Consider the following 15,238-nt stretch of genomic DNA (forward strand, 5'->3'; position numbering starts at 1 on the left):
TCCTCATTGCATAGAAAATCCCTTTTTATAAGTATATGTAACGTATGTATGTATATTTTAAATAATTTTTTGATACATGTATTTTTCAACATCTACTTCCTGCCCTCGAATGCTTTAAAACTTTACACAAAGAAAACTTAATATATATTATAAAAAATTAAAAAACTTTACCTTTTGGATAAATCAATTTAAATGCATATTTTATATATATTTAAACATTTATTTATATGCATATATACACACATATATATGTGAATATGTATATATATACATATATATATATATATATATATACATAAGTTAAATAAACTTTGTCAAAGCAAAAAGTTTATATACTTATACTTAAACAACAACAAATAATATTAACGCAACATTAAAACAAATTAATACTTAAAACAATTATAAATAATAAATACAAAAGAAAACAAAAACACAACATCACATCTAGATAAATCTCTTTAAAAATTTTCAATTTTATTATTAAACGGAAAATAAATAAATTATAAAATTTAACAGTGAAAGCATTATCTATATATATAAATTTATAAATGTATTGCAAGGACAGCTGGCTGGCAACAAAGCCGTTGTGAACAAATTGTATGCAATCCAAAAGAGAACAAATTAATTTACAAGTGGTAACAACAGATGCAGAATAAAAGTTTTAACATTAAGTGAACTCAAAAATAAAAACCATTATCAATGTTATTAACATAATTAATATTAACAAAGTAAAAACAAAAACAACAAAACATTAAAAAAAATATACAAGTACCTATCCTGAGAATAAAATGCGTGCACGTTTATTATTTTCTCTAAAAGTTCGTTTTGAGTAAACTTTTGAAATAAAATTGTTCTATGGGTAAGTATTTTTCAGACTTGAATACAATAATAAATCGCAAAAGTCTTGTGATTTTGCAATACTTGTCCTAATACATTTTGTACATTTTCAGCTGCTATCGATATTTTACTCTCCATTTAATAAATGTATCGATGCGATATTTAGCTATAAATAGCTATGCTGCTCGTTACTATCGCGTTTCACTCGCACTAGGTATTTTTTCGTTTCAAAGTGACGGTCACACCGTCAGAATATCAATAAAAATAACGGAGAGGGAAGGGAGCTGAAAATTCCATAGAGAAGCGAAAAAACGTAGCAAGAGAGAAATTACGACGTCTACAAGACACAGCATACTAGCAGCCAAAACGAAACCAAATCCAAAGCTGCAAATTGTTTATTAAATTGTTGCTGCCTAACACAGGACCAGCAGCAGCACGAAACTAATTCAAAAACATTTACAGAAAGGCTGGCAACGCGATACAGCGGCTAAAGACCAGGCTACAACAACAAAAAAAGCACCAGCGGCACCAGCAGGAAAAGTTAAAAGTGCGTGTGTTGTTGGCCAACGTGCCACTGTGTGAGTGGGTGACTGTGTGTGTGTGCGCGAGGGTAAAGAGTTGAGCGGGAGAGCGCTCATTGAGCCCCGCTCACGCCAGTGTGGGCAACAGTTCAAGAAGTAACTCCATTTAATACACACAAAATATATTAAAGAAAATGTCTTCGAATAATCAATCTAGCGGCGCCTGCAGCGTCGCCGCCCAGGGGGCAACAAGTGCGAGTCCAAGGGCCAACAATGTTACGGATTCCACAGATACGCAACATACTTCTGGCGGCCACAGCAACAGCAACACCACCACCAATAATGCCAACACGAATGCCACCAACACCACCACGGGTAGCGCCAACACCACAACTGACAGTCCCACGCACAAGATACACGGTCACGGCCAAGCAGCGGTTAACACCAAGCAGCGTGTTGTCGACAGCGTGCCATTCCCACCCAGCCATAAGCTGACTATCTCAGAAGTGTTTGATGCTCGCACCGGTAAGCCCAACCACGAAGTACTCAAGCAGCACTTTATACTCGAAGGCCGCATCGAAGAGGCGCCAGCATTGCGCATCATTCAAGAGGGCGCCGCCCTATTGCGCCAAGAGAAGACCATGATTGACATTGAGGCGCCGGTGACAGTCTGCGGTGATATCCATGGCCAGTTTTACGATCTCATGAAGCTATTCGAGGTGGGCGGCTCGCCGGCTACGACAAAGTATCTGTTTCTGGGTGACTATGTGGACCGAGGCTACTTCAGCATCGAGTGCGTGCTGTATCTGTGGTCGCTGAAGATCACGTATCCGCAGACGCTGTTCCTGCTGCGCGGCAACCACGAGTGCCGGCACTTGACGGAGTATTTTACGTTCAAGCAGGAGTGCAAAATCAAATACTCGGAGCGCGTGTATGACGCGTGCATGGACGCGTTCGACTGCCTACCGCTGGCGGCGTTGATGAACCAGCAGTTCCTCTGCGTGCACGGCGGCCTCTCGCCGGAGATACACGAGCTGGAGGACATCAGGCGGCTGGATCGGTTCAAGGAGCCGCCCGCCTTCGGCCCGATGTGCGACCTGCTCTGGTCCGACCCATTGGAGGACTTTGGCAACGAGAAGAACTCGGACTTCTATACGCACAACTCGGTGCGTGGCTGCTCGTATTTCTACAGCTACGCCGCCTGCTGCGACTTCCTGCAGAACAACAATCTGCTCTCGATCATACGGGCGCACGAGGCGCAGGACGCCGGCTACCGCATGTACCGCAAAAGTCAGACCACCGGATTCCCCTCGCTGATCACGATCTTCTCGGCGCCCAACTATCTCGACGTGTACAACAACAAGGCGGCGGTGCTCAAGTACGAGAACAACGTGATGAATATTAGGCAGTTCAACTGCTCACCGCATCCCTACTGGCTTCCCAACTTCATGGACGTGTTCACATGGTCGCTGCCCTTCGTTGGCGAGAAGGTCACCGAGATGCTGGTGAACGTCTTGAACATCTGCTCCGACGATGAGCTCATGACCGAGGAGAGCGAGGAGCCGCTCTCCGACGACGAGGCGGCGCTGCGCAAGGAGGTCATCCGGAACAAGATCCGTGCCATTGGCAAAATGGCCCGAGTCTTTTCAGTGCTGCGCGAGGAGTCCGAGTCAGGTGCTCCAACTCAAAGGCCTCACGCCGACGGGCGCCCTACCCCTGGGCGCCCTCTCCGGCGGCAAGCAATCCCTCAAGAATGCCATGCAGGGCTTCTCGCCCAATCACAAGATCACCTCCTTTGCGGAGGCCAAGGGCCTGGATGCGGTCAACGAGCGTATGCCGCCGCGACGCGATCAACCCCCAACACCCAACGAGGATCACCATCATCATAGTCAAGGCAACAACGGAGCGGCGCATGGGTAAACGTCTGTTAAGCCAAGCGAGCGTGAAAGAGAGAGACAGAGAGGGCAAACGCAATGATTACTCCACGAGGGCTCTGGTCTCGATCTCGGTATCACTAAATAATGTTATTTGTGTTTTGTTGTTGTTGATGATGTTGTCGTTGGTGTGATTTGTCGCAGTGTTAAGGATAATGCGGTGTGTCGGTTGTAAATGCCCGATAAAGTTTTTCTAGTGGACACATGCCACATTCTCTTTCTCACTCGCGCTTAAGCACTCTCTAACAAACAACACAGACAGGCACACACACACATACACATGGAGCAAGTAAAATATCTACAAAAATTTATAAACATAATGTTGCAAAGAATTGTCGTTTTAGCTAAAATTCATTCTTAATAACTGTAATACACTTGCATTAATGTTAAGCCGAAATTTAGGGGCGAAACCAGAATTGAAATTATTGAAAAATGAACTATTATAACTATTTGAATATACATATATATATATATATATACACACACACACACAACAAACATATTTGTAAACAATACTAATTGAAAATTGAACAGAAATTTAATCATCTCGATGTTGAGGAAAACACTTTAAAAAATCCATTAAATATAAACAACGTTAGCTTAACTTAAATCAAGCATATAAAAATTTAAACTCAACTATTAATTAAAAGCAAAATGCTAAAAAGAAAAGCAAAAAAATATACAGCCCACTCGAACAGAGAGAACAACAATGCCAGAGCGGGATGCACGATATTAAATTTAAAACGTGGCCTACTTAAACACTTAAAAATTTAGCCACAGATTCCTTTTTTTCAAAACACGAAACTAAACTTAAGTTTAAGAAGTTAACAAACAACACTTAAAAGCGAGAAACTAGAGCTAAATTGTTGTAAACATTTAGCAGCGCCAAAAAGAAGCGTACATATTATACTAATGAAATAAAAAAGGAAAGAAATATGAGAAAAACATTAAAACAGCATTAAGTTGAAAAAAGCAAATCCTATATGCAATATGTATAATCAAAAAAAAATAACAAATAAGTAAACAAGCGAAGAAAAGTTGATATAATAACTAAATAGTCATTGGAAAAGAACTGTGCAATCTTTTTACACATGCGTACACTAAAAGTTAATTGTTGATAACAATTTGCAATAGTCCATAAATGTTCCTTATACATTTTACTGTAAACATAAAGATATATCATTGCATATAAAAACATATGTTTTAATTTTATTTTTTTTTATTATTGATGTTAACTTTGTTGCTTTATATGAACCCAACTTTTACTTCAATTTTCATAAATTTGTGGGCATTTGTATAATTCGATTGTGTTTATTGTTGGCTTAGTCAAATGTTAAACAATAACTGCAAAAATGCGAAATCTAATTTTGTTTTGTTCATTAGGTAATTAATATATATACATATATATAAATATTCTTTAAACTACGCATGTTTAAAGCATTGCATTTTAATTGTCAAATACAAATATAAAACAAAACAAAACATAAATAATAATTAAGCTCCACACGGAAAGCAACACAATTTAAACAAGCAAATAGCAATTCAAATAACATATTTATCTAATAAAAAAATGAAATTACTTAAAAATCTTACATACATATAAACAAGTTATTATCTCCAACACACACACCCACACATAACTTTTCAACTAAAATTTTTTTTGTTTAACAAAATCATAAATGAAATACACATTTCATATATATATTCATAAATATATATCTAATATAACAAATTTAAAAATATTATAACTAATAAAAAATGCAAAAATAATTCTTTAAACCACACACAATTTTTCCTAATCTTTTCCATTTGTTCTTATTTTTGACTCTAAGATCTACGATTTAAGCAAGTTTCTCAGGTTTGCGCATTAAGAAAAAAAAAAACAAAAAAAAAACAATTATTAAAGAGACATGCATGTAAAACAAATTAAGAGAAATATATATAACTGCCTTTGTAAATGCCACAATTTCATTTTTTTTTGTTGCTTAATAGACAATCTTACTTTTAAATTTGTATTGCTTATTGTTGTTTTTCTTTTTAAACTGTACAATTAGTGCTGTACTTTGCTTTGAAATATTGCATAAATAATTATACAGTAAATATAGTTTTTAATGCACGTATCAAAATAAAAACTAATGCATATACATACATTTATATTTCAAAATAATAAGTTAAAAATAATTAGCTTTTATAATAACAAAACCAAACAATTGAAATAAAATAAATCATTGCCCGTATTATTGTATTTCCCCTTTAATTCCAACATACACACTTAATTTATTTTATTTTAACACTCATAACGAAAGTGTTGATAAATGTTATGCTAAAATGCAACAATTTAGTTAGAAAAAATATTATGTATAAAAAGAAATATATATTTGTCGATATTTGTAATTAACAATTATTGCAAACACAACAAAATGTCAATGAAACCTAATTTAACACCAAACAGAAAATATCATGAGCAAGCATTAGTAGAAATGTTGCAGATTTTGAATTTTAAATGTATCATATTTATTAATGAAAACTCGTTAGATATACATACAAACATTTATATATGGATATATATATGCCTTGCGAAATGTTACAGTTGTGTCTAGTCTATTAACAAATCCAATTAATATTATATAACATACAGCGTGCTTCTTAACATAAAGTCTAACATTCGTTAAATTCGTTCCAATTACTTTGTGATTATATCATAAATACAAACGTAAGATGTTTGTACTCCGCTTTAACTACGCCTTCAAGTACATACATACATAAGCAAGTTAATAATGTCAGAATACAAACACAATATATAGATTTTGATAAGCATCATGACCATAATTACAATAATTACAATTGTACATACATACTTATGTATGCGTGTAAGTCACATGACCATAAACAATCTAATCCATAATCAAAATAAACTTCAAGAAACATGATCGAAAATACGTTGCATAACAAGAGTGTGCAATTCTACTCAATTGTTAATAATATTAATATTGTACGCATCGTGAAATGTAAATGAGAAAAACAACACTATGTAAATCTAAGACATTTCGCCTATTAAAGCAATTCTAAAGATAACAAATTATATATACATACATACAATATACATACATGCATACTATATAAAGAATATAAAATAAATTGTCGCGACTCTCAGCCGCTTTGTTTTTTCTCATTTGCATTTGGAAAAGTTTTCAACTTGTTTAAATAGCAACGGTAAAACAGTTTTGGAAAATACTGATAAGTATGATTTTCCATGTCAATTCTAATTTGATTCAAGTTCCAGTTCGATTGCTGGGCGTGCGTGAATCGATTAACTTGATATCGAATTTAACTCCAGCTCTAGTGTGAATGTTTTGGATGTTTTTGTGCCGCCCAGAAATAGAAAATTAATACTATTTACAAGCAGATGGCAGTTCACTAATCGCAACAATAATAATAACAATAATATTTGTTAAATTATAATTGGCCTGAGTCAATAGAAAATAGCAAAGAGAGCGCTGTTGCACTAAATACGCCAGCGTGCCCATCCGTGTGTCCGCGTTTGTTTATTTGCATGTGTATGTGTGTTGTGCGACTGGAAAGTGTGATTCAGTTTGGCAGTCAGCTTCGACTCATTTATCTCTAATATTGCAAAGAAACGGCTTTGCCAGCTGTGAATTCAACTTCAATCCATTGCTAAGGCGATCGGAACAGCGCAGCCACAGCCGTGAGAAGCCAACGACAACAAGACGACTACGAGACCACGGCATCAATACATATTCAGAGGAGCATTCCATTCGATTTCAAGATTAAGTTGGAGCGCAGTTGGGGCACAACATGGACAGCAAGGGACGAAAAGTTATCGTGTGTGATAACGGTACAGGGGTATGTATATAAATGCATATAACGAACAAATGCAATGCTGGTAACCATCTTAGCCAAGTTGGTGACACACATTTGCTCTTTGCATTAGGCCATCCATTGTAGGTTAAGCAGCGATTTTCTTTTGCATTAGGGCGTTGACGTTGCGGGAGATGTTTTGCCGGCAAGGCACAGCTGAGCTGTGTATATGTACATAAATGCTTCATGCTTACATTATGTATTATGTATACATAGTTTCTTAGCATTAAACATTGCTTTAGTCATTGGCTGTAATTGAGTTTAAAACAATAGTATTACTCACCACAAGCCAAATCAAAAGTTATGCATACCCACTCTCTCTCTCTGTCTCTCTATCTCTTTCGCTCGTTCGCTGGCATACCCAAAAAGCAACAAACAAAGTAAATAAAAGAGCGCCAAGCACGATAAGCAAACCATTGAAAATATTCTTATCAAAAGTATTTTTTTTTTTTTAATTGTTTTGTGATTACAGCGCTTATCGATTACTGCCTTACATCGAGATCGAAATATTTGAAATGAATTGAAACTGTAACTGTAACGCTGGCAAACTATGACTATTGCTAATGTATTTTTTTTTACTCTTTTTGCAGTTTGTAAAATGTGGCTATGCTGGCAGCAATTTCCCCGCTCACATTTTTCCATCGATGGTGGGACGACCCATAATACGTGCAGTTAATAAAATTGGTGACATCGAAGTGAAGGTATAAGAAGCGCACTTGCCAACTACTTCTGCTCCATTCGTAATATTATATACATACATACATACATACGTATTTACAACTATACATACATATGTTAACAAATGCACAGGTCCATAATCTACATACACTTGTCCTAATTAAGTACATATCTATATAAACATATTTACTATTAGCTATATATTACGATTAGTCGAAGAACTTTAGCGCATATAGCCTCACATAACATACAACTACTTACTTACCTACATACGTATGTAACTAATTATTTCATTCATCAATTGATAGCTCATTTGTTCATTAATTTACCTTTTAACTAACGTACGTACATGCCAAACAAATACTCAATTCACAAATTATGTGCCAATTGCACACTGTAATGTTTTATAGCAAATGCAACATATCATTTCATTTTTATTTGCTCATTGTTTCATAAGCAAAAATCATCATGGGCTGCTCGGGTATATTCTGGTGCGGGTTGCAATTTGAACGACTGTGACTAAATTGATCGAATGAAGCACTAACAATAATTTAACTACAATGTACAACTCCAATACATACATACATGCGTATACAATACATATATACATGCGTACATTTTATTTAAAATACAAACAAACCGTAGCACATACTACAGGCAAAACAAGAGACAATTGTAAAGGCTTCCAATAACTTAAATTTATGAATTTTTAAATTTGCTTGTAGGTCGTCCCTTATTAGTTTTATATTTAGCTTAGATCGTCTTATGATGAGCATGATCGATTGCTTACAGACATTATCCTTATGATCCTTTTGATATTTTAGTTAGCCACACATCGAACGCTTTAATACTCTATACTATACTTATACTTATGCAAAAACAAACACCCATACACAGGGCACCTACGTATGTATGTGTGTATGGCAATTTATGAACAATTTGTTATAGCTATTAAATATTATTAATTTAGGCAAACGTTTAATAATAATAACTTTTATACATATTACGTACTATAATAACTAGGAAAAAATATTTCTTTAATTTTAATATTCTTATACATTCTTTTCTGTTTTTTCTTTTACATATTTTTTTGAAACAAATATTTTACAGGATTTACATGTCGATGTAAGTCAAGCTTTATAGTTAAAAAACAAAAAAGCAAATATTTAACATAAAACCAATACCACACCCAAAACAGCAATTGAATTTCTAAATATTTTGAAATCCTTAAAATTAATCAACAAAAAATGTATTTATTACACACGAATTTTACAAACTAACAATAATAATGAGTGCTCTCCAACGAGTTAACAATTTGTAATCTTTGCGCACTTATTAACAAACTTTTTTTGGCCTTATCATATCACAATTTGTAATACCCTTCTAGGGAACTGTAATTATACAATTTCAATGTTCTCAAGATTGTTCAATGTAACAAACACTAAACATTTCCATTTAATCAACTAAACTATAGAACTATCACATGCGTTTGATTGTTTGGTTGTGCAATTCTTAATTTATCAAAATATTTATACATCAAATTGTTGTTAATTGTTGCAGTTAATTAGATTTTACAGATTTTTATTTGTACATACTACATATGTATGTAAATGTGTATGCAAATGGCAACTTTATTGTATATTGTTGTTATTCTTATCTAGCTAAGCTAAAAAACAAAAGAAAAATGCCTTCAATTCTTTTGTTAAATAATTATTTTGATTTGCCTAATGCATGAAATGCTTTTGGATTTGTATCGTTTATGCTAAAAATGTTATGTTTGCTCGCATATTTTATGTTGTTAGCACGTTATTCGTTACTAGTTGTAAGTAAGTTGGTTTCCAACGAGTTTTCCACTAACTGGTAACTTTTGTGTAAACGCTGTTGATATTTATCAAAAAATTTAACAACAATTCCATTTTTAGAGCATTGAAATTAATTGCTTAACGCGCTTTTACAGGATCTTATGGTTGGCGATGAGGCATCACAGCTTCGTTCACTGCTGGAGGTCTCTTATCCCATGGAGAATGGCGTTGTGAGAAATTGGGAAGATATGTGTCATGTGTGGGATTACACTTTCGGCCCCAAGAAAATGGATATTGATCCGTCAAACACAAAAATTCTGTTAACAGAACCGCCAATGAATCCCACAAAGAATCGAGAAAAAATGATTGAGGTATGAGAATAATTTGCTTGTTATTTAAGCGATTGATACATTTTGCTTTGCTTACAGGTGATGTTTGAGAAATATAATTTCGATTCAACGTATATAGCTATACAAGCAGTGCTGACATTATATGCCCAAGGTCTCATCTCAGGCGTAGTCATAGATTCTGGAGATGGCGTAACGCATATATGTCCTGTTTACGAGGAATTCTCACTGCCCCACTTGACCCGACGCTTGGATATTGCGGGTCGTGATATAACGCGCTATTTGATAAAGGTATATGCATATCTATAAACTCCAGTGAACAATGTTTAATTTCTTTTATTTTTGCAGCTACTTTTACTGCGTGGCTATGCCTTTAATCATTCCGCTGACTTTGAAACGGTGCGCATAATGAAAGAGAAACTTTGCTATATTGGGTACGATATTGAAATGGAGCAACGATTGGCGCTGGAAACGACAGTGCTGGTGGAATCATATACAGTAAATACAAGCTCATTTTATTGTATATTCAAATCTATAACTTGTACATGTTATTTAGTTACCCGATGGACGTGTCATTAAAGTGGGCGGCGAGCGTTTCGAAGCGCCTGAAGCCTTATTCCAGCCACATTTAATCAATGTTGAGGGCGCGGGCATTGCAGAGTTGGCTTTCAATACTATACAAGCGGCTGATATTGATATACGACCAGAGCTCTATAAGCATATAGTATTATCGGGCGGCTCAACGATGTATCCCGGTTTGCCCAGTCGCTTGGAGCGTGAAATTAAGCAATTGTATTTGGAGCGTGTGCTTAAGAATGATACGGAAAAGTTGGCGGTAAGCAATCACAACTCTGTATAAAAAGTTGTATTTATTGTTTTTTTTACTTAATTTGCAAAGAAATTCAAAATTCGTATTGAGGATCCGCCACGCCGCAAGGATATGGTGTTCATTGGTGGTGCTGTATTAGCCGAGGTCACAAAAGATCGCGATGGATTCTGGATGTCCAAGCAGGAGTATCAGGAGCAGGGTCTGAAAGTGCTACAAAAACTGCAAAAGATTAGCAACTAAAAAAAAAAATGGATAACATTTAATTTCGATACAAGAGCATTTGCATTGCCTTTTCGTCTAAGTTGAAGTTCATAGTCATGTAAAGTTCATCGCTGACCTACTGCTGATGTTGGTTGTTGGTGGATTCATAGGACATTACAGTTCTTCCAATTTTTAAAACCCGTTAGTTATATAAATACACATTCGTATTATGCACAAAGTAAGCGCGTACTTTTTACACATTAATCCAACTGTAAGTGCTATGTATGTTGTTAACGTCATGTCCAACACCAAATCGGACCCATGACTAATTTGTAATAGTTCACTCATTATCAAACTTATGTTTTTTGCTATATCTAATACATTTTTTTTTGTTTAACTAAATATATACAATATACATATGCATTATATTAAGACTTCTGTTATATTGGTTGTCCTTATGCAACGAAACTTAGATTTTCGACACAGAATCAATGTGGTATAGTTCATTTTCAAAAATTTATGTATGTCTAAGTAAAGGAATCCTTTATTAAAAAAAAGTGTCATTAATTGTTGTACCATTTAATTCACTTCTTTGGGTGTGCGTATCAAGATTAGATGATATCTTTGGCGTTTAATAAGCTGTTAATTGGCATTTTACATGCACCCACTTGAGATTCACTACGAAGCTCATTTAAAAAAAATTGCGCAAGGTTGAGAAATATCGATAACAAGCAACTGAGTGGATTTCATACATTTTGTAACACTGAAATTGTTTTAAATGTTTTCTGTTTTTAAAAACGTCAAACATAGTAAATTATTGTTAAAGGCCCCATTTATAAATTATTTTTGACTAAAAATGGTTAGGAAATAACTGTTGCAAATTTTTATTTTGCAGCTGAACTATTCGATATACATTATCGACTTATCATTTTCAAAGGTGGCAACACTGCACGTTGTATAACCTATTTGCAGCACATACTTTTTCTTTACCAATTGCATAGCTTCACTACCGTCAATAAACAGAGAAAAAGTAAGTAATTACAGCATAAATTTTAACTAAATGGACAACATGTAACATGTAAACACCCCGAACAGATATGGCTGGCGAAGGAGAGAAGTTAACCGGTCTGTCAAAGCACTTTAATGGCACCACCATGGCTGGCCGTGCTAATGTAAGTATTGCACCCAAACAGACTAACCAAATGTTATGACATACATAATTACAGGTGGCTAAAGCTACATATGCAGTCATGGGCCTGCTGATTGCCTACCAGATCATGAAGCCCAAGAAGAAGTAGAGTGCAACTGGATTTGATGTCCCTATAATATAGAAGTTGCACATCCTGGAGCGATGGCTTCAGATAGGCAACCCTTTCAAGTGACAACTTTATGAAGTGCAACACTTTAAAGAAGTTAATACGTTTTAAATGTAGCGCAAAACAAAAAATAAACTAAATTTCATTATGTAATTTACAAAGGCATTTGTTTGCGTAGCACAATGGACAAAACGGATAATCGGGCAAGGTTGAACTAATTGCACGAAAGATAGCCTAAAGTAAAGTATGTATATATACTGAATCGGCACATTGCGATTGGAGAACAGCATTTGTCACTAACAATTGCACTTCCCTCTATTTCCGTTTTAATCCGCCTACAATCATGTAAGAACATACAATAAATCCATTAATTATACAGATATAAGGTCAGGATTGGGGAAAACAAGATCAGCCCACAGTCATTTCTTATTTCACTTGTTAAAGCCTAAATAAAATGCATCTTAAGAGTAGGACAAGGCATGAAACTCTGAAAGCGGACACCATTTCGCTGAGTTGAAGCATATCAAAGCTTGCTTTTTGGAAGAAAGAACATTGTTATACCCATTGTAAAAATAGGGTATCAAACAGTTAAATCGGATTGTTTTTAGCTGAATCATCGCTTCTCAAAGTCTGCAATCAAATAAAACACAAGCAGCATAAGTATTTTAGTCATAGCTTGGTCAAGTATCATTCGATTCTCTAGTGGTTAACCGCTCGTATTTCTTACGATTAGAACAGAAGACATAAAACTTTGAATTTGGACATATTTTTGCCGAGTTAGAGCTTATTATCCATTTCTTCAAAATTTTGTTTGTTCGCTTTTGGCAGAAAGGAGCTGTCTTGATTTATGTACAACAACAATAAGACACATAAATTACTTACCTTACTTAACTTCGCCATTGCACCTAGCTCAACTTGAATTTTGACACTCAAAATGAATTGTGGCCCTTTTAAATTGTATTTCTTTTAGTTTTAATTATGCTTTGCTCAGCTCGAGCTCAACAAAGTCTGAAATAAAGCAACCATAACATCAGTTACAGATTGTCAAAGCTTGGAATTAGCTTGATTTCGAATCCTGTGCGTAGAAAAAAGAGAAGGATCCATTTGTTCGCCAACATTTAAGGAAAGCTGCCTATATAAAAATATATGCGTTCTCCACTCACAAACTAAAGACATTAGTTACACACTTACATGCATACGTATTTTGTAATGTTTGTTTTAAATATTTTATTTAATGTTTTTATTTCATTTCATCAAACTTGCATTAAACTTTTCATTTCTTGGGTTGACTTTTGTGGTTGTTCTCAAAAATTTCAGTATTACTAAAAATTAATTTGAATGAATTTAATGTAAAAATTGATTACATATATATACTATGTACGGATGTATTTATTATATATGCCCATGTACTTGACTTTGTTGCTTGGTAGAGATTAGAGACGAAAAACCATATATGCAATTTAAAATATATATATATATGTGTGTATATATATATATATGTAAGTGTATATATATATATATATATATGTATAAATTAATCATTTATCAATTCTATGTTTTATGCTATAGCTATAAAATAGATCTGTTACATTTATTGTGGTAATAGCAAGCGCTGCCTTGGATTTCCTTTTGTTTTATATTTTAAGACTTAAGATTCATGAGTTGCTTTTATAAATTTTTGTTTTTAATAACTAAACCTTTGTCCTGGCAACACATATCAACATTAAAATTTGATTCGAATTTTGGGTTTGGATTTTCCATTTGTCCTTTTCATTTTCGATTTGTTTTCATTTTGTATATTTAGCAACAGCAGCAGCCGAGCGAAGTGCGAAAAATACATACATAGATACAAAAAAAAAAAACAAACGAACGAACGAACGATTATGAAATAAGCTGTCTGTATTGTATGCTTATAGATCTACATATGTGTGTATGTATTTAACATATGTATATATCCTACTAATTATCCTTTGAATGATCACTATTTAATTTGTATGTGGGAGGAGTTTTTGTCATTAAAAATGGAGTGATATTGCTCTTGGATTTCAAATGTGTGTTTTTTTTATCTGTGTGGGTGTGTACTTATATTTTTTGTTGCCTCTATAGTGTAGTAATTAAGTATGTTTTTGTTTTATATGCATATCTTTGATAAGTTACAGTTACATAATCATTTTCTTTATTTTGTTTAAATTGTATTTTGGTTTTGTTTTTAGTTGCACAGTCGTCAAGACTTTTTCATTTTTTGAGCACATACAACATAAATATCAATGCTTGTCCAATTGCAATGACTACCCCCACCTGCCCCGCCCCTAAGCCAATCCCATAAATCTTTATACGTAATACTAACAGCGGCAGTCGTTACGTTCCAACTGTATTTATGCTGGACTAATGCTCGCTCTGTTTTTTATGCACAGTTTATATTTAATCATTTGCATTAACTTTATAACTATAGCTAACAGTGTATTACCAAAAAAAAATATATGTATATATTTATATATATTATCTGTATGCAGAAAGAATAAAATTAATATTAAAGCGAGTCTCATTCCAGCATAATTAACAGTTATAATGCGCCAACAAAGTCGAGGTCTCCATGTGTGTGTGTGTTTGTGTATATGCGTGAGCGTGGATTAGAGTAGACAATCCAGGCTCCACTTAATTTGTTTTTTTTTTTTGTTTGCTGTTTCGATTTTGGTAAAGTGCTTAGGTTTATACAAGACGTTTCGTTTTTTATTTTAATATATTTTTTCAGCTTGTTTACTTTGTTTTTTTGTTGTTGTTTTTAACTCTCAAGTATGATCTTTTGCACTCTTTTTCAATTGCGCTAGACAGAGTAAAAGAAAATGGTATCATCATTTTAAATTATTATAATTTCAACTTAAGTTTGTTTACTT

The 15,238-nt window shown here is 34.3% G+C and overlaps 3 protein-coding genes across 4 annotated transcripts; all 3 read left to right on the forward strand.

The window, feature by feature from the left end:
- Positions 1-1,106: 1,106 nt before the first annotated feature.
- On the forward strand, positions 1,107-3,744 carry LOC108607069 (serine/threonine-protein phosphatase 2B catalytic subunit 2). Its single transcript, XM_017997686.2, is given in 2 exon segments — positions 1,107-3,031; positions 3,033-3,744. Coding segments are annotated over 2 exon segments (1,725 nt in total). The 5' UTR covers positions 1,107-1,552; the 3' UTR covers positions 3,279-3,744.
- A 2,906-nt stretch (positions 3,745-6,650) lies between these two features.
- On the forward strand, positions 6,651-11,456 carry LOC108607175 (actin-related protein 2). Of its 2 annotated transcripts, XM_017997829.1 has the most exons (8): positions 6,651-7,156; positions 7,762-7,872; positions 8,960-8,974; positions 9,807-10,022; positions 10,080-10,289; positions 10,347-10,496; positions 10,555-10,833; positions 10,897-11,456. In XM_017997829.1, the coding sequence occupies exons 1-8, from the start codon at positions 7,109-7,111 to the stop codon at positions 11,065-11,067; spliced, it is 1,200 nt and encodes a 399-aa protein (XP_017853318.1). In that variant the 5' UTR covers positions 6,651-7,108; the 3' UTR covers positions 11,068-11,456. The 2 variants fall into 2 exon arrangements, with proteins under 2 accessions (XP_017853318.1, XP_017853319.1); XM_017997830.2 differs by lacking the exon at positions 8,960-8,974 and having other exon boundaries at positions 6,652-7,156.
- Positions 11,457-11,955: 499 nt separating this feature from the next.
- LOC108606059 lies at positions 11,956-12,492 on the forward strand. Its single transcript, XM_017995906.2, has 3 exons — positions 11,956-12,058; positions 12,124-12,200; positions 12,255-12,492. Exons 2-3 carry the CDS (start codon positions 12,126-12,128, stop codon positions 12,324-12,326), a joined length of 147 nt encoding a protein of 48 aa, XP_017851395.1. The 5' UTR covers positions 11,956-12,058; positions 12,124-12,125; the 3' UTR covers positions 12,327-12,492.
- The last annotated feature ends 2,746 nt before the right edge of the window (positions 12,493-15,238 follow it).

Source organism: Drosophila busckii, chromosome X, assembly GCF_011750605.1.
Source record: "Drosophila busckii strain San Diego stock center, stock number 13000-0081.31 chromosome X, ASM1175060v1, whole genome shotgun sequence".
Taxonomy (NCBI): Eukaryota; Metazoa; Arthropoda; class Insecta; order Diptera; family Drosophilidae; genus Drosophila; species Drosophila busckii.

Bases quoted from the DNA above. Each gene is read 5' to 3' on its own strand.
- LOC108606059 (XM_017995906.2), top strand. From the start codon at position 12,126: ATGGCTGGCGAAGGAGAGAAGTTAACCGGTCTGTCAAAGCACTTTAAT. The intron at 12,201-12,254 runs GTAAGTATTGCA...ACATAATTACAG, and splicing joins CCATGGCTGGCCGTGCTAAT to GTGGCTAAAGCTACATATGC.
- LOC108607175 (XM_017997829.1), top strand. From the start codon at position 7,109: ATGGACAGCAAGGGACGAAAAGTTATCGTGTGTGATAACGGTACAGGG. The intron at 7,157-7,761 runs GTATGTATATAA...CTCTTTTTGCAG, and splicing joins TGTGTGATAACGGTACAGGG to TTTGTAAAATGTGGCTATGC. The intron at 10,290-10,346 runs GTATATGCATAT...TTATTTTTGCAG, and splicing joins TAACGCGCTATTTGATAAAG to CTACTTTTACTGCGTGGCTA.